This window comes from Aotus nancymaae, unplaced genomic scaffold (assembly GCF_030222135.1).
Source record: "Aotus nancymaae isolate 86718 unplaced genomic scaffold, 86718_ANA_hifiasm-v0.15.2.pri h1tg000036l, whole genome shotgun sequence".
NCBI lineage: Eukaryota > Metazoa > Chordata > Mammalia > Primates > Aotidae > Aotus > Aotus nancymaae.
The window spans coordinates 36,973,969-37,001,739 of record NW_026988450.1 but is presented as its reverse complement, the minus strand read 5'-3'; the positions used below and the strand labels follow the sequence as shown (position 1 = coordinate 37,001,739).

General features: G+C 33.8%; 1 protein-coding gene across 1 annotated transcript in view; it reads left to right on the top strand.

Annotated features, from left to right (window-relative positions):
* MMP16 (matrix metallopeptidase 16) overlaps window positions 1–27,771 on the top strand; it is a 274,698-nt gene that overhangs the window by 180,753 nt on the left and 66,174 nt on the right. Inside the window, exons 5-6 of the mRNA XM_012465088.2 lie at window positions 17,884–18,045; window positions 20,007–20,218. Of these exons, the coding sequence (XP_012320511.1) occupies window positions 17,884–18,045; window positions 20,007–20,218 (374 nt within the window). The remainder of the gene's footprint in view (window positions 1–17,883; window positions 18,046–20,006; window positions 20,219–27,771) is intronic.

The window sequence follows — 27,771 nt, the reverse complement described above, 5'->3', positions numbered from 1 at the left end:
TAATAGAATGTTCATGGTGGTGCTGTTGTTAATAGCCCCAAACTAGAAGAACTCCAATATTTATCAACACCAAAAACAATTTATTTATTCAATAGAATACTACACAATAGTGAGAATGAACAAACTTTATACAGGCTCATGGATGAATCCCACAACATGCTTACTTTAAAAAAGCTATTCACAAAATAATAAATTAATTAAATTTACAGTGTATTTAATATGAACTCAATTCATATTAAATATAAATTATTTAATATGAATTTAATTTATTTAATACTTATTTTGTTTAATACGAAGTTCAAACACAAGCAGCCTAATCTGTGGTTATTGGGATCTGATAGCCATTCCTTTGGGGATGTAGCAACCAAGAAGGAGACCCAAGCGGATGGATTGCCAGTAACATTTGATTTCTTGATCTAGTGATTGATTACATAGGGTTTTCAATTTATGATGATCAACTAACCTGTGCACTTAGGATTTGTGCAACTTTATACTATGTACATTTTACATTAATAAAAAATTATTTAAATTCTTAAATTTGATTTAATTGAAGAAGACATGGGAACCCACATAATATGGCAGACCTCTGCAGTTTGTAGTCAAGCTCCTTTAGTGCTCAGTGTCTGTTTCACTCCTCCTTCACTCTCACGTGGAGTTTTCCAGGCTCCTATCAGAAGCCATTTTTAAATCTTAGTTGTCAAATTCATGAACCTTTTTAAATCATCTCTTTCTTGACATCTAATTTTATTTAACCTCTGCTTTATTAAAACGTTTAGCTCTTTTTAGCTTCCCAGTAGGCTACTCACTCTATCTTCTACTGTTTGAACTATTCCAAATTACTCTTCTTCAGGATTTCCTTCTTTCACATGCCTCTATATTTTGACCCATGGATTTTATTTTCCTTTCTTTTTTAATCTCTCGGTATCTTTTTCTGCCAGTTTATTTACTGCTATAGCTTAACCTACTTATATAATAAAAACCTGTAAGAACATTAATACTGAGCCAGTTTTTCTTCAAGAGTTCCAAACCCTAATTTCACTGTTCCATAGGAATCTCATCTGAATAAATTCCAAAGTTAACTTTTCATGTCCCCAGACCTGCTATAGTTTTCATATTCTCTGCCTTTGTTAATCTATCATCATGTCATGGTTCAAACCAGAACGCTGGTGTTATCCTGGATTATTTTTTTGTTTGTATTTGATTTGTTAGCTTTCCCTTTATCTCATTTTCTCTCCACTATAACGTGGTTACATCGATTCTCCTCTTCATATGTATATGTGTGTATATACATAGGTATATATTGCATATATCCATGACACTTGCCATCCATGACACTTCTACCTTAGTTCAGACTCTCATTATTTCTTACACAGGCATTTTGATTAGAAAACAACTGGGTCACCCTGGCTCCAGTTTTAACCCCCAAGACTCAATCCCACAACAAAATTGTAATAGAATTGTTCATTTCATCTGAGTCTTTACTAGTCTGTACATACTTCTGTCTTAGAACCTGCAGCACTTGTAAAATATCCTTGAGCTTGCTTACACATCTATCTGACTATTGTATACTTAAACTGGAAGCTTACTTTATCGACCTCAAAGGTACTGTTCTTGTAGCATTTTAGATGCTAAACATATGGCTATTGAATGGATCTCTCTGTGATTTTTAGTTGTTTGCATTTTTGTGTGTATTAATCAGTCTCCCTTATCAGACTAAGCTCATTGAGAGGCAGGTCAATGTGCTTAATCTAATACTCAATAAATGTTTGCTTAATGAATAAATGCATGTAGTGGAATTAAGTTTGGCTGAAATAAACTTTGATTAGGAACTTTGTAAAGGACTAAAAGATCAATAAAAGAAACTTAAAGTAGCTCAAAGGAAGAGAATCATATATTCAATGGAATAATTGTGAGATAGTTAATTCATTATAGAAAAAGGAAAGATTTATTTCTTATCCTTTTTTTAAAGATGAAAAAGCTTATTTGGAAAATTCTACTCATATACTTTTCCAGACATGAACAGACTGAAGAATTATCATTAAATAGTTCTCAAACTTATGATATTTTAGAACAAGACATAAAAATAAGCCTACATATATCAGTGGCATCAGATCCAGGTGTTTCATAAGGTGGGGCAGAAAAATAAAGATTAGTGGATCACATGTCTAGCCAAGCAAGGTAGTAGAAAAAGTAACGGATGGGTACAAAGAAGATTTGTATTAAATAAGCTGGTAGGGGAAACATCAACATTGTCCCTAGAAAGGATAATACCTGATGAATTGATTGGAATATATTGAGAGGAAAATTAAAAAAACATATAGAGAGAAGATAGATACATGGTTTAAAATTATTTAGAAACTCGTGTTTGGCAATGTACAATACCAAAGACCCCAAAACTTAATCACTTTTTTATGAAAAAAAAAAATTGGCTTACAAAATAGAAAATAAAGTGTTTAGAAAATACAGGTACTTCTCTGGATAAAAATAGTTCTTGGGAAGATCTGTTCTAGGTATGTAATTTGTAAACATTTGAATACCTTTAAGTTTGAAGTTGAATTAAACCTTCATGGATATTGGATATATAAGGAAAGGAGAAGAAAAACAAAATTTCTTTATTTATGTAAGTATGAAGAAAGATGCTTTTAATAATCTAAGAGCTATGTGTCTTTAATATTTTAGTGGACCAAGAGAGATGCTGGGATTTTGAAAGCAGTTTCTTATGGTTATTATTTTTGTGAGAATTGGTGACATATTGCTGGAGTTGGAGTTTCTAATTAGCTGCTAAGAAGCATATGCTATAAAATAATTTAAAAATACATATTCATATGCACATTTTTCTGCAAGTGTTTTACATTTCTGTACAGGAGTATCTTGCTTTTTAAATCGTTTTCCGCTTTTGGAGGCTCTGATTAGTTTTCTTTGTTTTTACATTCCATTTTATTTACAACAGAAAATTGTACTGATACTGAATTGCAATCTACTTTCTTTCTTTTGATTTTTTAATATGATTCAACTTGAAGATTATATTACAAGATGAAGGTCAGCAGGATAAAAAATGACAAAAAAAGTGATTATAATTAATATGTTAATAATCTGTTACATTGTTCTGGTTCTAAGTGTTGTATTTAATTCTACATTATTTTAAGCTCTAATTTTGTTTGTCAAAAAAAATGGCTACTAAGACTTAAGAGTCATTAATATGAAAATATGTCTGCACAATCTGTCAAAGGTAGAGAAGGATGACTCTGGATTACTCATCATTATAACATTTAAAGAATGTGACTACTATAGCAGAATGAATAGAGAAAATATTCTTCAGATATAAACAAATACTATTACTCGATCATTAAAAGGTCAATTTACCCATCACTAGCTCCTGATTCTTCAGCCTTTGTAGAATAGTAACTGAAGAGGGTTATTGTAAACTCCTATTGGACAAGACAGTGTTAAAGAGGACCCTGTGTTTCTGAATGATTTTTGGGAGAACAATTCTTAGCACAAACACTTCATTTCAAAATTTAGCAAGTCAGATCTCTATAATTTTTCTTTATCTAAGTATCATGTTGAAAAGTAGCAGATTTTGAAGCTTGTAATATTTTCCCTTGAATCAAATTTAATAAAGTTAATGGCAATATAATTCAATACGATTTGTTTTTTCTCTATGCTTAAGTAGCATGAATTCCCAAAACAGCATGTGGAATAAAAATTATTATAGTTTAGATCATTTATCATTATCGTAGAAGATAAAAAAGGCACAGTGTTAAAGGGGAGAAAAATTGCTAACGGAATACAGTAAACCTAGGTTTGAATTCTGGCTTTACCAGTGATTACCAATATTCCTTGTTATTTATTTAACTTTCCTGAGTGTCGGTATCTTCATAGGAAAAACGTAGATGGAAGACTGTCCCTTGCATACTTATTACAATGAGTGCAAACACCTAGTACGATATCTCAAACCTAGAAATTGCTTCAAGTGGCCACATTCACTATTGTTATTGATGCTGGAGTAACCAGCCCCCAAATGGCCTCCAGTGAGCCACCTCTGGGCAATTATGCCTTGGTGTAATCCTCTCCTCTTCAGCTCTAGACAAAGCAGCTCACATCTAATGAATAGACTATGGAAGAAGTAATGGTGAATCACTTCCATGATTAGGTTGTAAATGACTGCAGGTTCCAGTGCAGGCAGTCTTTCTGTCTCTCTCATCAGTCACTGTGGAGGAAGTCAGATGACATGTCATGAGGACATATAACCAACATATGCAAAGAGCCCATGTGGTCAGGACCACATCTCTGTCCAACAGATAGCAGGATCCAAAGCTTTCCACCACTTCCTGATTCAGCTTTGAAACAGAGCCTCCCCTAGTCAAGCCTTTCGACAGTTTCAGCCAACAGTTTGAAACCTCACAAAAATCTGTCTTGAACAACCCAGTACCCATGACTTTTATTTTAAGATGTTGATTTGTTACAGAGCAATGGCTAACTTAAACAATAATATTCTTGAAGTTGTTTACAAAGTACAATTGAAAAATCATATTTTAAAGAGTTTTTCCAAGGTTTTTCAAGTACTGAAACTTATTCCCGTGTACATATAAAATACTTAATTTTCTACTTTTTACAAGGGAATCCATGAGTAATTTAATGGCATAGTTTTTAAAAATCTCTATTTCTCCACAGCTAGAATAGATTTTGGTAAAAATCACTTCACTGTTAGGAAGACTAACAAAATAGAGTAGGACAAGGCCAGAGGGATTATGTGAAAATAGTCAAAGTAGTTTCAGAGGGAAATTCTACCTCTGCAGAAGACATTTCCCTTGCAGCAATAAATGACATGATGTAATGAATGGACTCATTCATACACAGTTTGATTCTCATTTCTTAACATTGACAGTCTAAGGTTGTTCGATCAAAATAAAACATACTAAAACTTTAAACAATGAGAGAAGAAGGGCAGATGCTTTATCACATTTATGTATGTTATGATATTCACATGAAGTAAGTAAGAGAGGTAACAATTACTATGGTTTGTTAGGGCAACTGTTAAGAATTAAGGTACGTGTGAGTGAATAGTGAAAGATGGGTTGGATAAGAAAGTCTGAACCAGATTATTAAATGTAGTTTTTAATGGGTAATTTCAACTGTAATAAGAAACTGTTTTAGAATTTTGACCAATAAAGTACTGTGATGATAATGATGTTTTGTTAACACTCCATTAATACGGTATAGGATGGTAGATGTTGTCTAGCAGAGCACAGTAAATTCCTCAGAGATACTTGTATCTCCTGTGAATAGTCTGTGTTTCTGGTTGGGCATGCAGTGGTCCATACATTCTTGCTATATGTTATTAAAATTCATGAAATCTAACAGTCTGTGAGCAAACCTCAAAGGAAATGGTAGTCCTTTTTGGTGTCAACATTGATTCTTATCTTGTTAATTGTGTCATAAAATTACATTTATATCTTTTACCTTACTTTAGGTAATGAAGTTTATGGAAGATTTTTTGTGTGTGTGTGTGTGTGTGTGTGTGTAAAATAATGCAGGATAGGCATATTCAACATAGGAAGAAAGACTTTGTATTCAAACAGACCTGGATACAAACTTGCCTGTACCATTTACCAGCTTTTAACTTATTTACTCCAGGCCTTTATTTCTTCAGATGCTATCTGAGGTGATTGTATCTACCTTAAAAGATTTTTGTGAGAAGAGTCTGGGCCACAATGGGTACCCCATGAATATTGCTATTATCCTTTAGTAAATGAGGCAAACTGCTTCCCAATTAATTATGTTCTTTACAATCAAGACATAATTAAAAGGAAAAGAAATCTCACAATCAGAGATTTACATCCTTACCTTTTTTGAGTCAATATTTTTAATACATTTTTAAGTGTTCCTGTTTGCTGGAAGAAATTTCCAAGACTACAGTGAAGTTATTATACAAATTTATTTTCTTAGAATCTGTAAAAATTATGAAGCATAAGTGGTTTATTCATTGCTCTACTTACAAATCACACACACACACACACACACACACACACACACATTTCACAAGACATTTAGGTTATGGTTTCCGTCCAAGTCATGTATCCTAGAAAGAAAACATTCCTCAGAACATTTGAAATTCTTAACCATATTGCCAACAGAATAGTCTGCCAACTCCTAAGCAAAAACCCAGGGCTTTCAAATATTTGTTTACTAAATAAAAATAAGACAAGATATTTTGCTGTACCTACACTGAAATAATTTAAATATGAATTTTAGTTACAGAATATGTGGAATAAATCACAGACGATTGTAAAGCATATCTATCATTAAAAAAAGAAATGTCCTTTAATTTTCATTTCCATTTTTATCTTGCTATTTCAGTTCTGCCACTCTAAATGCAAACTAAAGAAAGCAGATAAGGAAGACACTTAGGTTACATCATATCCTTTTGCAAGATCCTGAAGTATGTTTTAAAATTTGCTGTGTGAACACTAGGCCATGCATGAATCTTCTGATTTTACTAATATATGCCATATACATGTCTATTTTAAAGTCCACTACATCAAAATGTCTTGATAAACTGGCTCAGCTAATCCTTACTAATTTTGACTATACCAATAATTATCAAATTTGTGATTCTGCATATTATTTTTTAAATTCATACATTAAGGACAATTTATCAAGGAAAAATTTACATGTATTACATTGCTTCTTAGAAAACCAATAAGAGCTCAAGTTACTGTTCTGAAATGAGAATTACAAAAAGGCAAACACATTTGTCTTTTCTTATTAGCATCAATAGCTTTTATTGAGTTGGGAAATCTTATTTAAAATAAATAACTCTTTGTCAGAAATTCCTGAGTCGTTGATTTCAAGCTCTGGGCAATCACTCTGTCGGCCAACACAGTAAATTAATGCCAACTGTTCCACTATCAAGTATAAGGTACACAGTATGCTAAAAAGAAATATATATATATGTACACAGACATATATATATATAATTATTATATGTCTATGAATTTTTATACATACATGTGAAACCTACTCTAAAAATACATGATTATATTAAGTTACTAAGGTTATAATTTTTAAAAATATTTGTGCACATATTTTGGTCTAGTTTTACTATTATATTTCTTTATGGAAAAAATGCATGTTGGGGAAATTATGGAAAGAGGGTTGCTTTAGAAAAAACTAAAAATAACTCTAAATCATTAATAGAAAAAAACAGCCTTTTTTTTTTCATTTTTGGGGGCAAAACAGGCTCTTCCAGAGAAAAGCTTCACTTAGGGAAGAAAGGGAAATCATCAGGATATCTGAATATGTCATGATAAAATTATCATGCTTTTTACTATGCTTGCCGTTGTTCATGTATTAGTTTTATAAAAAAAAGTTTATAAGTTTTTAATCTCTGTGCAAACACTTGAGTATAATGGGTTGTTTTTATTTGTTTTTTGCTTTGTTTTCTAAAAACGGGAAATTATTTATATCTAGGCCATCAAGTCTCTAATTTAAAAAAATGAATTATCAGGTGGCAATGAACTGAAAATAGCAAAATTTGGGAAACAACTAAAATTCTATGTCCCTCAACTTTTAAATTCTATCACTAATTTAATCTGTTCCTCCTTGCAGAAAACAAGCAGTTTACTTGAATAGAGGTTAGTTGCTTCTATGAATGTAAATATATCCAGGTGCAGAGAACCATGTTGCATGGGTTTACTCTGAGGGCCATGTACACACCCACTCTAGCAACTAAATGCACAACTATAACATTGATTTCTGGTTTATTAATTTGTACATCCCTTCTGTGAGGGTCTCTATTCTAGTCCCGAAGAGCTAGGAATTTAAACCCAACTATTCTCCAACTTTTGTTCTCCTTTAGGAAGTGGAAATGAACCAGAAAACCTATGTAAGTCTGTTTATGTTCCCAAATGAATCTGACCACTATCCAGACCTCTAGACTCCCTTCTTCCACAGTCTATAAATACTTTCCCAATATTTTCCTGGGGACGTATAGTCATGACTGGTTTTAATAAGTATAGAGAGGAGGTCCATCAACGTGATTAGGATATCTTTTTTTGCTAAGTGTTTCTAATCAAAATAAGGCTTCTCCCTTCCCATAGAGACAGGAAGACAAGGACTCTATCTTGCTTGATGATTACATTTCAAAGAATGGCTCCCACATACCAGATAAAGACATTCCTAGGTTGGGTTGTAAAACTGGCAAGAGTCTGGGATAATATTTGCATCCGAAAGGAACAAGGAAAGAATTTGTATTTGAAAGTTTCCTATAGTAAATCCGTTAAGAAAAGGGAAGTCTGGAGCTTATGGTCAGGAAAAAATCTTGTCTAAAGTTTAGTCAAGCTGTAGGGAAAATTAAGGCCATCTAAGATATAAGCCACAAAATACATCTTAAATTCAATTTCTATGTAAGTTACCCTTTAATTATGCTTCAGAGTTGTTTATTTAGTGTAGGATCAGAAATTTTTTCAATGTAAAATAAAAAAAGTTTCTGATGTCCAAATATGTAAACCGAAAAAGCAGGAATTTTGTGAACAAAATACACTAATTATTTTGTTAATTATTCTTCTCATATGCAAATGTGCAAGCCTATACTGGCTTTTAGCTTTAAGAAGGCTTCAAAAAGTTGATAGGAAACAGAGGCCTTTCTCCACAGCATGCAGGTAAAGGCTGACCTTGAGCTTCCAGCTGGAAAGCTATTTAGAAAGGTCATGCTTTTTCCAGTTCTGCATCTTTGCATCACAGTAAGCTCAATGCCCTTCCTCCAAAAGAGCCAACCCACCTCCTTGTTATGAGCCAGGCCTCATGTATAACAGCATTGTATCATTGGTGTAACAGTTAAGTCTTGAAGCACTTTTCTTGTAGGATAAGCTCACATCAGCAAAGTGCTCGAAGGATATAGCAGAATACATATGGGAACTAGAATCTAGATGTGCTGGTACAAGCAAATGTATGAAACATTTTATAAACTTTTATACTATTTCTTACTAATTATTCATTTAAGCACAAAATTTGCAGAGAAAAGCCAATAAAATACCTTACATTGTGAAAATAATGTGAAGTATTTATATATGAAATTTATATGGACAGTCTTTAAAAATCATAACCTTGAGGTTCTAATCAAAGTCCAAGTTAAGTTTTTCTGTTTTTGGAAATAATGACAATAAAATATGAGATACTCTTTACATGGAATTTGGTGATTTAGGGGTTATGACCAATAGTAATGTAATAATGTAATAATTATTGTTGGTCATAACCCCTAATTTCAAAAACTTGATTTGAAATGATTATATCACTCACATACTTCCTTTTCTCATTTTGACTCCTGTTTTCTGTTCCCTTCATCACTACCTTAGTCCTCATCACCTAATATCTTTGTCTACTGAAGCAGTCTTCTAACTGCTTTCTTTGCCATTAGTCATTTCACTCCAAACATATTTGCATACTGAGGCCAAATTATTCTACAGCAATATCATTTCAATGTCAAACTTTCATCGTACTCTTTTATCTCCTACATGATAATCACACTCATACCTAGCATTCAGAACTCTCCAGAACTTGAGCCCAGTGTATTTCCCTACTCTGTCACTCACATACATTTGCACAGTAATCATGTTTAACCAGTTGGTGCACTTGTTTTGGTAAAGTCAGAACTGATATTTAAATTCCTATTCAGGCACATAACAGCCTATTTACTTTCTGTGATCCAGTGTACCAGAGCTTCAATTTCATGTCATTTAGTATCTACCTCAAAAGTTTGTTATAAGCTTTATTGATTACAGGAATATTCACTGTGGTAGAAGTAGTTGTGGTTTTTGTTACTGAAATTCCCACTTTTTACAGTAAACTATCTCCTAGAGGGTATACAAACTATTTTATATGCTTGATGATATTTAACCTACTAACAACCCTGTCATAGGTGATGTCACACCCACTTTACAAATGAAGAAAGTGAATTGCAGAGAGGTTAGTAGTTTACTAAATTGTATACAGTCAATAGTTGAGTCAGGATTTTAAATATGGTTCGTCTTTTATTTTTGATATGTATGTAAGGTGTGGAATGTGATGATTACATATATATACACTCACACAAGCACACTGGGAAGTGATCACCACAATCACATTAGTTCACACATTTTCACCTCACATAGTTAACGTTTTTCTTTTTTTGTGTGTGTGACTAGAACACTTAAGATCTGTTCTGTCAGAAAATTTCAAGTATACATACAGTATTGATAACTATCAGCATCATGTTATACTCTAGACCCCCATAACTTATTCATCTTATAACTGAGAGTGTGTACCCCAGAATGTCTTAAAGGACTTAAGTAGGGCAGAAATAACTCCATAATAATATGCAGTACTTTGCTAATGCAGTCATGTTTTGTGGGATAAGTTTTATTGTTTGTCAGATCCTTGGAGAGTATTATGAGTTCAAAAGAGCTCCTAGTTACTGAGTTACTCTCAGTTCCTAAATGAAGAACGAAAGCCTTGAGTGACTGATCTTTAGAGTTCCAGTCACTCATATTTTCTGGCCCAAGTAGAAAAGTCAGTTACTCTCTATGATAAATTGTTTCTCATTAGTTCAATAATTCTGCATATATTTCCTTGCACATAGTAGATAACTGGGAATTTTTAAAAATTTGTGTTATATAATTGTTGCTGCTCTGGAAATTGTTGCACATATTACCAGGATTGGAATACAAATAATAATTTATATTATGCAAATAGTAATAATAATATGGCAGTTAATTTAGATCAGTTCCTGAAAAGTAGCTTTGCAATTTATTATGGGATTACTTTTTTTTTTAAAGGAGTCAATAAAGTTGATCTCTTTTGCACTAGCTGCAGAGAGAGGCAAGTAGGACTCCAGAATCATCCTGACCAATCAAACTGAGCTACCCAGGGAAAAAAATATTGCACAGATAAACCACACAAAAATAAATAACATGAAACAGAACTGAGAATGTTCTTAGAATCTTAACTGAGCTCAACAGGAAACAAAAAGGGCTTTGTTTTTAGCATAGTGCAATTAACTATATCCAATCTTGCTTTTCTTCAGCAAGACTTTTATGAATTAAGTAAAGACATGTCTAATTCATTAAATTCAGACTATATTCAAACTCCAGCACAGAGGAATAAAATACATAGTTTGGCCTTGATTATTCACATTTTTTCTTAGGTTTTCTACTTTATCTGAGTAACATATACCTAAGTGGTTTTAATTATATTGATTTAATCTAAATATTTATTTAATTAAAAACTATAAATGTTCGACACTTATATGTTTCTGAAAGTACTTTTTCTGATTTTGGAAGACCTGTTAAATGGCAATTTGTTTTCCTCATATTTTAAGTGCCCAGCGTTTAAGTGTGACTTATTAGGCATGCTTCAAACCACATCCAAACAGACAGTTCTAACATTCCCAAAAAACCTCTTGAATTGCTGAAGAAATATTTTGAAATATAATTTTAAAAATGAAATTCCATGTACTATACCTATTCTTCTAATTGTAGCAATACTGTTTTTAAAAAAATTGTAAAAAAAAAAAATCTCCAGGACTTTCAAACTTAATTAAAAGTAAGAAGCAATGAAAATGATAAAAGCTCTTTGAGCAGCTAAATTGGACCGAGGAATTTTTATGGACTGAATTGTGTTCATAAAAATTTTGTGTTTAGAGCCACAAAATTCATATGTTGAAGCTTTAACCTTTCAATCTGATAGTATTTGGAGATCAGGCCTTTAAGAGATAATTAGGATTGGATGAGGTCATGAGAATAAGGTCCAGTTAATGGGATTAGTTTACTTATAAGAAGAAACACAAGCGAGCTTCCTTTTTCTCTCTATTTACCAAGTGAGTATGCACAGAGAAGCTGGGCATTGAAGAAGTCAGGAAAAAGCGCCCTCACCAGAACCTGACTGTGCTGGAGCCCTGAGCTCAGATTTCTGGCCTCCAGAACTATGAGAAAGTAAATTTCTGTTGTTTAAGCCACACAGTATGTGGTATTACGTTATAGCAGCCAGGACAGACTAAAACATTTACTAAGTTGTAAAATATTAAGTTTATTATTAGTTCAGTGGAAAAAAAGAAATATTATTATTACAGATGCCTACAAACAGCTCCTGTGCAGCAACTGTGTTCTTTGAAGGTAGCTTGACAGGGTGGCTCTAGTCTCCTGTGATGCTCTGTAGAGCCTTGAAAAGATGTTTAGGGCTAAGAAAAAAGTGGAGAAGTGTGTCTTCTTAGCACACTAAGCTCTTGATTGTGGACCTGGAGTGTTAGGGGGCTTATGTAAGTTTCTGTCACTTACTGTATAACTTTGGTCAAGTCCCATTGTCAATGGAAGTCATAGTTTCTCAGCCTGTAGAATGGTAATAATAATAATTAAAAAAACTAATTAATATGGCAGGGAGTAGATAAACACATTAAGTACCTAGGAGTCTACTTGGCACATATGACTATTAATTGATATTTCATCCTCATCCTGTCACTTGCATAACATATTATAAAAACTATTTTTTCCTTTAATTCTTCAAGTGTTGGGGCATAATAATAGTCCTGTGTACAACAAAAGACTCCAAAAGTCTGAGCATTTATAAAAATGTTAGGTTTGCCATCAAATAAAGCTCAATAAGATTTATCTGACACACATGTAATGCTACTCATAATTGTAGGTGCATTGCAAGAAATTCACTCATCAATGGTAAGTAATTAATAAATGATTGCAATAATAAACATTTTCATAGTCAAGTTGTGTTTGATTCAATTGGGGGAAAGCATTTAGAGAAAGGACAGAGGGATGCTTCTAGAGTTTGAGGCACTAGGGCAGCAGCCCAGCCTAGGTGAAATATTGAGGCCAGGGATGGTGGGCAGGGAGAAGGCAAGAGAGAGCGCCTTGAAATACTGGAGGCTTCATGGAAGAGCAATAGTGTCAGAAAGAGATGTGTGATAATTTACCCAAGATCAGCTTCTCTCAGCTTCTGTATTACAAAGCTGTGATCTAAGTCCTTTTAGGTGATCTGTGCCTTCAGGATGTAAATACCAACTCTGCCTTTTAAGGGCTGCCTGACTGAGCAAGTTCCATAGCCTCTGAGAGCTTTACTGGTAAAGCAGGAGTAATAAAGTTTAGGTCATGACGTTTCAATAAGAATTTCAGTGACATTTATAGTTTATAATAGATGCTCAATAAATAGTATTTCCTTTATGTTTTCAGATCCATCTATCAGACTTCTCTGGCTCTCTGGCAGGAACCACGCTTTTCTGACCACCAAGAGAGTGGCCCTCTTTTTGGTGAAGTGCAAAGAGGAATAGCATAGGTACAACAATGTATCAGATTTTTCAGATTTGAAAAAACACAGGAGACAAGAAAACAGATGATATTTCTACCTCTGGAAATTTTCAAACTCAGACATTCCTTCAGACTAAAAGTTATGCTAAACCTTTTGGTTATTGTAGAGGGGGTTGGAATGGACAATATTTTCATTCCTTGTTTATTTCAGAAGTGCTATACAAACACTCACATGTTTCAAAGTAGCTTGCTTTCTTCTGTATTTTTCAGTTTTTCTCAGAATTAGCTCTTAATCCTAACCAAATGGAGAGGAGTTAGACTGCTAAAATACCCCATAGCACTTATCTATTGCTGCATTAAAAAATTACCCCAAAATGCAGCAACTTAAAACCACAATTTATTGTCTCACATGGTTCTGAAGGTTCTAGCTCTGAAGGTTAGAAATCGAGGAGCGGCTTAGCCAAGTCGTTCTGGCTAGGAGGGTTATTTCAGGGATACCCATGTTGGCTGGGGCTGCACTCGTATGAAGGGGTTGGAAAATTCACTTCCAAGCTAACTCACATGGCTGTAGAGGGGGCAGGTGTGGGGGAAGGTAGGGGAGAGAGAAACAAAGAGAGATAAGATGGAAGTCATGGATATATCGTATGACCTCACTTTAGAAGTCAAATACCATCACTTTTGTCATATTTTGCTGTGGCAAACTGATAAAACCCTCATACAATGTGAGTGTGAGATCAGGAGGGGAGGATCACTGTTGTCATCTCTGAGGCTGGGTCCCACATATCTCTTTAGCTTCTCAACTAGAGAAACCAACTGTACTCATGGTCTGATAGAGCTGCAGGTTGAGAAGGCTCATTCCATCTTATTCATCCACTAAGCACTGGAGAAATCTCTACTAATCACAGGTTTAATGATGATTTCTGATTTTTATTTCTAGATATGGACTGTAATATTTTAAATATTTATATGTTTAAAATCAGAAATCTGTTCAAATTTACTGTCAGTCTCTTAAGCTACAAGTAAATATTAAGAGCATCAGAAGTTTTCAGGGCAATTATGGTATGTGTTACAATCAAGTTATATAAGAAAGGCCAAGTATACACAGATGTAGAGGGACTGAATTGACCTGGGAATTTGGAGAAGGCTTTGCAGAGGAGATGACTTTGAATTTTGTTTTAAAATATTAACAAGATTTGCACAATTGACAAAGGCAAGCTAGAGGACATACATTAGGAAAAAATGTTGAGTTTCAACAAGTTTTAGAAGACAGCATGTAAAGATAAACTTTGCAAAGCTCCAACACTAGGAGAAACTATAATTCATTGAAACATACATAATTGATAAAAGTATAAGCAAGGCAAAATATACAAAAATACATTTAACAAAAATGTAAGCAATGCAATGAGAAATTCAGAACTCGGGGTAGTGATGACCTCCAGAAAGAATGGAGGAACCAAAGTTATGGGAACACAGAAACATCAGAGAGAGATCCAATGATGTTGGTGATATCCAAAAATTTTAGTAGGATTATAAATATTAGAATTACTCAGAACAATTTATATGTATAAAATATTACACGATCATTTTTTAACATTCAGGATATGTCAGCAGAGAGAACAGTATGTGAAAATGCATGGAGGGATGAAGGAGCTTGGAATAAAATATAGACATAATTATGACAAAGACATGACAAATAATGCATTATCCTTCATAATATACAGTTTAGTATTCTAATATTGTATTGGAATATACAAAGGAAAGGAGATTAGAGATACAATTGAAAGCAACAAACTCAAAACTCAAAATCTTACAAAAGAAGCAAGTACTATTTCTGTATTAAGAACCAAGAGACTGATTTATCCTTTGTTGCCTGCTTGGTGATAAAATCAAGGCATATAACAATTAAGGATTTTGAATAATGTGAATTAATGATAAGTTACAGCAGCAGTTATTATTTTCATCATTAGGAAAGAGGTCCAGTGCATTTTAATTGTCTGAAGCTCATCGTGTGCCAACAACTTTTGTTCCTAGTGGAATTCAAATCACAGGGCAGTACTTTATTGAACAACTTACCCTTTTAAACTATTGTGAAGCTGCAAGTAAGGTTTAATTACATTATTGCCAATCATCTGAAGAATGGTAATTACTTGGCGCCCTTGGCCAATGTTTCTGATTTAAAATGCTGTAGAGTACTCAACAGGTTATAAGTTCATATCCTGGTCCTACTAATTTTCTTTTAAAGCCTTACTTTATTCCTTAGACAAGGAATAACTCCACCCTTCAAAATGATGCTTAGGAAAAATATGAATGATCTGAAGAGAACAGATAAATGAAACAGAATGGCTTTGACTGTTATGACCTGTTTGCTATTAGGTCTATGTTGTTTTTGTCTTTTTGTATTCCTCTTTCTAGCCAAAAAAGGAAAAAAATATATCTGAGAGCAAGAGACTATTTTCTTGTGAGAGGTTTGAAGTGTCTTTATAATTCAGCAGGGCTCCTAGCCAAAATTTTAGTTTTGACTGAAAGCACTATTTATCTGCATCAGAGTAAGACTGACTTCCTATGTGTTTAGGGACAGAGCAGGATGTGTTTTTTTCTAGTGAAGGTGATATGCAAGGAGGAGGGAATGAAAGTTGGAATTTTTTTTTCCTTTTGAAGATTAAAATAAGATATAATCCGTGTAAGTCCACATTGGGACTTTCTGATCAAGAAGTTGCATCAGTTTTGCTAAAAGAAGGCCAGGAGTGTCTGAAGCTATTTTCTGAGTGAGCACTGTCTTCTGACTTGAGTTCAGGTGTGACTAGCTGTTCATGGTGAACTTCAATGCCAATTCCTGAGTTTTCTACTCTTCATTCGACTGCCTGAGCTTCTTTTGCTCCTTTGTCTGCTTGATAGATCTTTGTTTTGCCATTTGGTCTGCTGTTGGTGAAAATGTCCTTTCACTTAGCCCAGTGATACCATGCTCCAGCCAAAGTTGAACCATGTTTTCTGGGTATGGGCATGCTCCAAAGCTATCCTTCTTCCACTTAACATGTTATTTAGGGTAGCAATAAGCCTCATGGTTATTAGACTGGTATCTTAACTAAGGTGTTCATTTTGTATTGGGGTTGTTTCATGACTAAAAATGACTATAACTTCTTTTCTTTCCAATCATCTTCTCACCTGTGAGTGCCCCAAGACACAATCCTTAGTAGTCTTCTCCCTAAATTACATACTTGCAAACATTGTCATAGTTATGTAACTCTTCATGAATAACTTCTTCCTTCCTTCTGTTTTTTTTTTTTTTAATTCCTCCTATGACTATGATGTTTTCTAAACAACCCTCAATAACCATGCTCTATTCATAATTTTATTCAGGCAGACCCCTGGAAGTATTGTTTCAGTGACTCATTTTTGGTATGCTAATATCATATAAAGAGTCAGCCTGAGGATTTCATCTATTCCTCTGTGACAGACTACGTTGGTTATTCACCTGGCTTTGGGTTCAAAAAATAGTCTTCTGAAGGCAATGATCACAGTACCTTAAAAAAGTGGTTGGAAAGGAGCTTTCATAGAAATAATTCTTGTTGAAATTATTAAATATTTGCATTTCTGGCAGGTATTCATGTGAAATATTACCCTTCATGTTCAATCACGTTAAACTTTTCACTTAGAAACATAATCCTTAGAAATGTAAAAGCCCCAACTAATTGATACATCACATTGTCCAACTAAATTTTTAGCATTAAAAAATATAGATGTAGGACCACCTCTGTTTCTCATAATGAGTATGTTGTGATGATCCAGGATTGAACAAAATGTAGAAGTCATCAGCAGGGGGTTGATTGCATAAAATCACATCAAATATCTCTGCAGAGTTTTTTACTCAGTAGACTTCACTTCGCAAATTTACCACAGGTAGAAATTTTCAGTGATGAACAGCAGCTCTAAGATAGATATATTTTGTTCAGATTAGGTATGAAAAGATTAGAATTGGTATTTATAAAGCTAGAACTAGAATTCTAGTTAGTATGACTATTAGCCTATAGATTTTATTTTACAATATTCTATTCCTACATTCTAGGCTAGCAAGAAATTAAAGCTTTAGTCTAGAAGTCAGAGTATCTTGAGTCACAAACTCAGCTCTTTGCTCTTCCTGACAAGACTTGTCATCTTCGTGTCTTACTTTACTCATCTGTATAAAAGTAAGGAGGGTATCTGCCCTATATTTTTTACTAAGTTGTTAGAATTCTATTAAATGTGAGGCATAAAACTAAGATATTTTACATTATGTGTTTCATAATTAGCAGAGTATTTTGACAGCAGTAGATTCAGTTTCTGATACTGCTGCTCTTCAACTTTTATTATTTATTCTTCCCTTTTGGATTCTAAATATCTGTGACTTCCTCATCATCATCTCCTCACTGACCCCTTTTTGAGAGAAGGATATTGTATTTTTGCCAGTAGGAAAGCCAATGATGAAACCATACTAATAGTTGAAGGAAAGAGTTCCTCCTATTTTTCTTGGGTGAAATGTTGATAACACCAAATTGTCCTTTTCAATTCTGTACTTGGATATTAGTTACAATAACTTATTTTCTTCTTGTTCACACAGGAAATGACTTATTTCTTGTAGCAGTTCATGAACTGGGACATGCTCTGGGATTGGAGCATTCCAATGATCCCACTGCCATCATGGCTCCATTTTACCAGTACATGGAAACAGACAACTTCAAACTACCTAATGATGATTTGCAGGGCATCCAGAAGATATATGGTAGGTTACTACTGTTTCCATTTGCTTAATCCTGTAGCGAAGTCTAGAATTTCTGCTGTGTTTTCTTCTTTGAGGTAGATGGTCTAAGAATAAGACAGATAACTAAATAAAAAGTATATAGCTGGCCTACTGGCAAAATTATTCTATCAATTGAATTTCATTGGCAAAGGTCCCAGGTATCTTAATGTATAGATTATGGGAACAATGTTAAGCACTGATGAAATTTTCTTACTGAGTTTGGTTGAAACCTGCAGTTACTGCAAAGTTCTAATAAACTGTAGTTTTTAAAATTCAGGAAAAATATATAATAAATGAATGTAACCAGTGAAAACAGGAAAAAATATAAGACTTTCATATATAAAATGCTGAGACTTTTCTACAAACTGACAGATTGACTCATAGTTTGAGAGATACGATGTTAGGTATTTCCTAGACCAAATACTTTTGAAGGTCCACAAAATACCCTTATGTGATGGTACAAGAAATTGGTCCCAAAGTCATGTAATGATTTATTGACCTAGAGTAAGAGTTAACAAACAAGGGAGTGAAATTAACAAGTGGTGGTTTATTAATACAGAGTGCAAAACAAATTTCTAGTATAATGTCATTTTTATTTATTTCAGTCAATGAATGCAAATTAAGAGAAAAAGGGAAAGACTATTATGCATATTTACTATAATCCTAACTTCCTCATACAACCATTGACCTTTATAAAGGCATTTATTTCACACATAGTTGCTAATAACTTGACATTTATAATTTACATATAGCAAATATGCTTTACTAAATTAATGAAGTGAAGCTTTTATTTTTACAATACAAAGACAAATGTGTGCCATCTGTATGTTAATATCCAGTATCCAGAAGATGTCTTTTGCATTTTTAAGTAGCATAGTTTAAGTTCACTAATTTGTTTTACATTCATTAGTTTTTTCAATTTTAATAACTCAGTGGTAAGTATTCTCGCAGGGTTAAAATCGATTTATAAAAAAAGGTCAGTTTTTGTGCTGTTCTTTAGTTTGCTGGGATACCAAGAAGAAAGAAATGTCTGACTCAGTGCTAAATATCTCTTATGTTGAATTGAACGATCCTGTGTCTAAGTGTGTATCATAAATTCTTCTTAAGTGCTTCACTGAAAGAAGTCTCTTTCTCACGACCTCATGAAGTAGTAGTCTAGACTGAAGGTCTGCAAAAGAATATTCTTCCCATACCTAAATATTAAATGCAAACAGCTTTATATTTCTTTTTAAAAACATGAATCTCTTGAGAATGATGCTTAACATCTGTACCAAATTACATATGTAAACTTTGGCTTGATTTAGAAGCCTCTTTTGAGAAATACTTCCTCACATTAATATTTTACTGGTGGTATTTTAATCAATAGGTATTTTAGATTCACTTCTTAAATGAAACACTCTTCCAGCAATTTATCAAAACATTTCATTTGAAGAAAACAGTGAAAATTAATAAAAGGGTATCAAACAGTTTTGACACATAGGATAGAATAAACTTTGCTTAGTTAACATTTCTCTTTTGGAAATATTTGCAGAGAATCATTATCTAGCAAAATCTAGGATTAACTTTGTTGGCGCTTACATATATGGCTCCAGTATTCCTTTCCATTTATTTATTATTTATACACCACCTACTTCTGAAAAAGATCTGAAGGCAGCTTTTCCAAAAATAACTGTGGTGAAGTTATAAAAAATATTAGTAAAAATTAACAAAGAAAACCTAGCTACCTGGATCCAGAATCTAGCATGATAGGGACTGTTTCAGATAGACTTAGCAATGCTTTTTTGGGTAAGATATTTTGTTTTTTCAGAAAATATACTATCTTAAAGGCCTCTTAATTCACTTAGTCTGTGCCCTCTGCTGATAAGTGATTGTTCTCTGTAGCATATTTTCCAGCTCTATTCCAGTTTTAAGTGAGCCAAGCACTGTCCTCATATTTTCAAAAGGTCCACCTGACAAGATTCCTCCACCTACAAGACCTCTACCAACAGTGCCCCCACACCGCTCTATTCCTCCGGCTGACCCAAGGAAAAATGACAGGCCAAAACCCCCTCGGCCTCCCACCGGCAGACCCTCCTATCCTGGAGCCAAACCCAACATCTGTGATGGGAACTTTAACACTCTAGCTATTCTTCGCCGTGAGATGTTTGTGTTCAAGGTAGGAGACTGATTTTTTTTTTTTTTTAACAGTAGAGCAAGTGTTTAGTGTTACTTTAGAAAACAAGTTCTCATTCATTCAAACACTACCTTCCCAGCCCTCTCACAGTTAGAAAGTTCAAAAAAAGCATTTTAAAAAATAAATGCACAAATGGGCTTAGATGTCTAGCAGAAGATTGCTGTAACATTCTATTTTGGGAATGCATTTATGTCAGCAGAAGCTAAAATGCCTAAAATGTGAGGGTAAAAAAAAATTGCAGCATGTTATGAAGAGATAAAATAGCATAATTTAAATCATGAATAGGAACTAATAGGGATGATTTGCTTGGGAGCTTAGCCACTTCCAGGCATACCGCAGCTATTGTATCTGTGGTTTACGTATCTTTATGAGAGCCCTGTAATTTCATTTGATCATTAAAGCACTGTTTTACAGGAGGAGCACTGATCATTTGGTTTGGGGGTCTACTGGTAGCCATTTGAGTTAAGTCTCCTCTATGAGACTATCATTTTAACTTTACATATACACGTTATTTTCATGTTGTTAGGCAGTTATGTCTAACTTTTTTATTTTTTTGAAAGGTTACAAGCTGAAACTAATTTTACATTTGTAAAAAGACTTTTAATGTCAGGTTCTTAGAAAATAACACTAATAAATAGTATATCAAAAGTAAATTATGTAATACTGGAAGGTGAATATAGTATAGTACTGAAAAATAATTTTCTCCCCTAGTATTTGTAAACCAGTCTTAAAGATTAATGAAGAAAATAAGTTTGGATGTTGGCATTAGAGTATTAAAAGAGCCACATTTTGTCAATATTATTTATTTAAAAATAAAATAATGTGCTCTCATTTTTGGTGGACATAAATCAATAAAAATAATCAAATGCTGTTCTAACATAGCATTTCCTGTCTAGCAGAAGCTATCGTTTAAAAATATAGATTTCATATAATTTTTACTAGATAAAATACTCTATTTTCTTTATTGGAAAATAAGATCTGGATTTGATACAACATGCATAAAAGCATCATGCTTTCCAGGAAAAAATCAATGTGTTCTTAAAGCACATGAATAGATTTTTGAATTCTATAAATGCCCTGTAATACTTAATTAAATATCAACATTCAATTTCAAGTAGTTTAATAAATTTAGATTCAAAGAGTAAAGAAAAAGCTTACTTTGTTACTCATTGTATTACTCTATGTTACTCATATTGTTACTATTGTGGCTAAGCCCACAGCAACTAGTTGGAATGAACACAAAGTGCAATCTTTTGTTTATTCTGCAAGACACTAGATGAAAGCTGATGGGTTTTGTTTTTATTATATTGGCAGAATTTCAACATTGCAAGCTTTATACCTTGATATCATAATAATACCAAAGCATCAACCTTCTCTGAGAATATGATGTGAAATTGACTCAGTGCATTTTTTTTTCATGATTCCTGTCTATCTAAATAGGTTGCTGATTTCAGAGGAGACTGGTTATCTCCCAGAGAAATTATTCTTAGAAAGAAAGCAATAGTTCTTAGAATTACTGAAAAAATTAAATTCAGACAAATTTTAGAAACTCTGTCCTGTCAGGAATTTTGCTAAAGAAATCCAAGATAATCTCAGAGTTTAGGGATTACTTATATTTTTTGCATACCTGTTTTGCAGGCCTTACTTATATTTTTTGCATATCTGTTTGATATTGAAAATAGCAGCTATTGCATTCTACTTGAGAATCTCATCCACACACTTTTTATCAGTTCCTGATTTCAGGAACCAGTAATCACAGGACCATCTTTTGTTTGCCAACAGCACTTACTAAACTTCTACAATGTGTAGAGCAAAGAGGCTGGTGAAAGCATTTTGTTCTTCATAATGTCCATTTGCCTAATGAACATTTTGTCACAAAATTTCATAATTTTTATTTTTTATCTCATTTTTGATAGAATGTGTCTGTGTGCCCAGCATACTTTTCTATGCATCAAGAATGTGTGACTAGAAACTAGCATTCCTGTCTTTGCAGAGCTCATATTTCAGGAATGAAGACAAACTTGAACATTAGTACTTTTAATACACAAGAGTAAAAGTCATAACACTGAAACAAAGAGAAAGTACTGAAGTCTAATCAAACAAGAAATTTTACTGAGATTGTAGTTGTAATGAATTTTGAGACAAATTTTCTCGGCACATTAAAGAAGTGAGTAGTATAGCAATATGTTTATGTATGGAGGGAGAAAAGACAGACATGCTACTCTCTTGCATAAAGTGATAAATGTTATAATTGAGACATATACAACATCGCATAGATGTAAAGAAAGTATGATTGAGTGATATACCTTGCTCTTAGTTAATAGTTGCCATAGATTGGGTACCCATTATGTATCTCTGACCTTATAAAAACACTGAAAGATGGATAGCATTTTCTTTTACAAATTTAAAAAACTGAAAATCCCTGTAATCCCAGCACTTTGGGAGGCCGAGGCGGGTGGATCACGAGGTCAAGAGATCGAGACCATCCTGGTCAACATGGTGAAACCCCGTCTCTACTAAAAATACAAAAAATTAGCTGGGCACTGTGGTGCGTGCCTGTAATCCCAGCTACTCAGGAGGCTGAGGCAGGAGAATTGCCTGAACCCAGGAGGCGGAGCTTGCGGTGAGCCGAGATCGCGCCATTGCACTCCAGCCTGGGTAACAAGAGCGAAACTCCGTCTCAAAAAAAAAAAAAAAAAATCAGAAAAGTTTTGTTGAAACACTTCTAAGTAGTCAGTAACTGAACACAGTTCTGCTTGATTCCAAAATCCATGTTTTCCCCACTAGGCTTTGTGCTTTGTCACCTGAAATAATTGAGAAAAACTTCAAAAGAAAAGTAGACTTTCAACTGTATTTTGAAGTGATAACTATTCAAGAAATATTTATTGCACTCATACGTTATACTAGATATTATTTTAGGCACTGGATATGTAGCAGTGAACAAAACAGGCCACACTTGGGTTTCTTGCAAATTACATTCTGTTCTTCAAGGTGGACCTGTGGATGAAAGGCTTCACACGGATGTTCCACTTGTGAGTGTCACGGAAGGATGTGAGAACCATTACATATGACAGAGCCTGGAATTCTGTTTTTCAGTGTTAATGACTACTGACTGGTCTAATTTCTCCTCTATGCTTACTTAGTCTAGACTGCCTTTACTTCTAAATTAATGCCATTGCCCCATATCTGATCTTTCTGCCATTTCCATATTTCTTCAATATGCACATCATTCTTTTTCATATTTTGCTCCTTATTGACTGTCTCTTCAAATATTTTTAGTATTGCCCATTGTTTGATCTCACTCTTACTAATATTACTTCATTTTCTACTTTTGTTTATTGCAGACTCTACACAATTTAGAAGCATCTTAATCTCCTCAACCCTTACCCATCAACACTTATTTTCCCCTAAATTTTAATGTCTGGGGATAGCTTCTCAAGCCTCTGCTCATCCAAATGTTTCCTCTACAGCATGTTCTCAACGTTCCATCTTCTCTGACTGATTCTTGCTAATGATTTTTATATTTATTCTCCATATTCAATTAGCATATTATTAATCTCTGTCTTCTAGAATTATTTCTTATTGAAATGTGTTCCTCAACAAGATTTTTACTTCCCCAGAGCAGAAATTGGTTCATGTGACCTTCATCATGTTCAGTGCTAATGAATAGGAATGTCAGTATAAGAATTGCATAATCAAACTATGACCAATATTATTTTTATATGATGATAATCAGCCTAAATGAAATCCCTGAAGCATTTTATTTTGGTAAGTTGTTATTCCTTGCCCAAAGATTTCAATGAGTATTATTTATGTAAATTCTATATGCATGATTTTTAAGTCAAAAATAAGAAAATCTAGATATAAGTAAAAGGTAATATCATCAGATAATTTTTTTATCTTGTAAGAAAGAAGCCTTTCTTTATAATAGCACTTTCAGCATAATGCTTTTTGGTAGTGAGCTTCTTCTCAGAGGATTTGATTTACATTACACTTTCCAGGTATCTATTTATTTAAAGTGAGTTCACTTAGATATGAGTTTCTGTAGGAGATGGGATATGTCTATACATACATACAGACAGACACACACACATGCACAGACAGACACATACACACACACACAGAGACACATACACACACACCCTTCTTTCCTTATGCATGCAAATTTTAAGCCATGCAGCTTTATAATCTTTAGAGAATGTAAACCACCTAATCAAAGGAAATGGGAATCAAAACAAAGGCTGGGTATGGTGGCTCATGCCTGTAATCCTAGTACTTTGGGAGGCCAAGGCGGGCGGATCTCTACTAGAAATACAAAAATTAGCTGGGCATGGTGGCATATGCCTGTGATCCCAGCTACTTGGAAGGTTGAGGCAGGAGAATTGCTTGAACTGGGATCTGGGAGGCAGAGGTTGTGGTGAGCTGAGATCGCAACACTGCACTCCAGCCTGGGCAACAGAGCTAGACTCCATCTAAAAAAAAAATAATAGTAACAAAAGAAGCTTTGTCCTTACCCTCGAAAAGATGGTTTAAAACTACTCCCTAAAGAGTGTAAGCTGTTGTAACTAAACTGACAACAGCGATCTGATTCTTCAAATGAATACTCTCAAAGCACCTTTGGACTACAATATAAGAACATTGAATATTTTAGTTATTTTGTGGTGTGAAAAAAAAAACAGAAGGCAAGAATTAGCCAAAGATGTACAGAACATATTTCAGTACACAGTATTTCACTATGTATGAATGAATGCATATAGTGGTAACTGTATTCTTTTGAAGCTGAGAATAGGAAAAATCGTATCCATCACCAGAAGTTCCTTTAGTGTCAAAAAAAAAAAAAAAAAAGAAAGAAAAGGATAGTTATCTTTGGTTACTGACTAGTTCTTTAGGAGGAATAAGCAAAGGCGAATGCTTTACATTAGCACTAGAAAGATTAATCTGAAGAGACAAAGCTATCGTGGAACAGTGTTCAAAAAAATATAGTGAACATCTTTCCAGTTAATCTAGAAGAGCAAGTCTCATGGCTCTAAGTAAGAAAGGATTTCATCATTTACCAAAAAAAAAGTCAACCCAAAGCAGATATCATTTGCTTTTTTTTTTAATTTGTCTAATTCTTGTGTTTGTTCATTTATCACACACTGTTTATTCTTAGATATGACTATCCTCATTTATGATCACCTTCTTTATTCTACTGAAGAGTCATAGTCAAGTAAGTACAGGGTATGGCTCAATTTCATTTGCCAAGGTGGTTTTGTTTCATAAAAAAGATGTGTTATATAAAAGAGGAGAGAAAGACACGCCCACACACAGCGAGAAAGCGAGAGAGAACAGAGTTGCTTAGTGAAAGAAATAGTTTAGAAGTATACAATTTTGCCCTGAATTATATTTCCATAATATTCATTGGTGACTAAACCCTTCACAATTAGTCAACATTGAACCCCTTGACTCTTCTGTTCCATAGAGTATCTCTTGGTATTTAATATCAATTTAAATGTTTTATTCTTTGCTAAATGTCTACCCATGGACCAAGAGTTACTCTTTTCATTGATTTTTTTGTTGTTTGTTTTCATTTTCTTTCTTTGTTGTATATTTCTCTGATTAAATTCTAGCATTCTTGAAATCTGGAACTCTGTCTTTCTCATATCACTTGTATTAGTGCATCACATCATGCTCACACAGAATATTCAAATATGCATGACATGGAATCTATGGAATTAAAAGAAGTTGAAAATATGTTTTTCCCCTTAAAATGTTTACATCCTATTAGTGAGTGGGCAGTATGTAATTATCAGCTGGAAATTATTTCTTTAAGTTGAAACCTACAACACAGAAAGAGTAAAGGCCTTTTTAGACATGAGAGAAGGCTGAGTTGAGCATGGACCTTATGTTCACTTAGTAGAGAGCAGTGGAAACAACCACAGGGTCCATGCAGCAACTTCCTAGTGTGATAAGTGGTAAGGAGAAAACCTTAGCAGTGTGATCAGTGGTAAGGAGAAAACCCAAAATGTGAAAATCACCAGGGTGACTGTATTTGGTCAGCTTTGAAAAGTCCAAGATACAGACCTATGAGCCTAGAGAAGTGCTATAGGAAGCACTTGAGAGTTGCCTGTTCAAGTTTATACTTGATCTTTCCTTTCAAAGGCCAAATTCAACATACTTAACTAAGCTACTGACCCTCCTTCACAAACCTTCTGCTTTTGTATTCCCTGTCTGAAATAATGAGGGCTTCATTTTTCCATTTATTTAGTAAAAAATCTTGATATAATTCTTGACTGCTCTTTCTCTCATCTCCCAATGCAACTCATCAGCAAATCCTGTTGACTCCATCTCCAAACACTTCAAGAAGTGGGCCACTTTTCTTCCTGTCTGCCACTACCGTCCCAGTCCAAGTTACCATCACATAACATCTTAATTATTGTCGTAGCCTCCAAATTGTTTTTTCTGCTTTCTTCCTTGCCACCACCTTTCAGTCTATTGTCAATACTGCATACTGAATGACACTGTAAAACAATGCATCATATCATACCACTGCACTGCTAAAAACGCTTCAATACCTGACTTGAACAAAAGCCAAAGTTATTTCAGTTGCTCATGGGGCTGCATGATCAGCCCATTTCCCCCTACCTCTCTAATCTTACCTCCTTTATCCTATTTTGCTCATTTTTACTCACTCAACTCCAGCCACACTTCTCTTCCCAGTTGTTTCTGGAACATTTCAAACACTCGTGGCTCTAAAGGCCTTTCTCTGTTAGTACCAAATATTCAGTTATTTTCCAGATTTCTACTGTCGTATGTAGAGCAGCAGAAGGCTTTCATCAGTCTCTATTTCCATCCAGACTGTTGCTTCACAGGTCTTCATTGGTCTAGATATATGAAAAGGAACAGCAATATGTGTAGAATTTTGAAAAAGTTAACTATGGATTATATATATTTTGGCATTATGTAACCCCATATTGTGGGATGGATTTTTCTCCTACCCTTAGAAAAATTCTCTCCCAACTCTCAATTAAGTGGTACAATTTATTCCTGTTGCATAGTTATATGTCTTTCTCTACATTTGGATAAGATCATCCTTAAATTCTTTGACGTTAAAGATAGACTTTAAGTCAGATCCCATTTGCTCTGTGTTCCACACAAAGACTGTAACTTCTTATTTAATGCTAAATTGCAGTGTCCTGAACATAGTAGACAAATATTTGCTAAGTACATCTGATCTTACTTTCCTCATTTGTATCATGGCTAATAAATTCCATCACAGATGTATTGTAAGCTCAGGAAATGGTAGCTTTTATGTAGCAAAGCAGACTCAGCATTTTTAAGTATTCATCATATTAATTAATTCAAATTCTGATACTATTTCAAATTATTTTTTAAATAACATTTAGCTCAATAAAAATTACAGTATATGTCCATAATTCTCACGATATAAAGGAGATGAATGAAACAGTTTGTTATTATTCATATCATGTCACTTTACTCAGTGAAATGATTAAAAACTATTTTGTTGGCAGAGAGTCTGAAAAGTGTTTTACAAA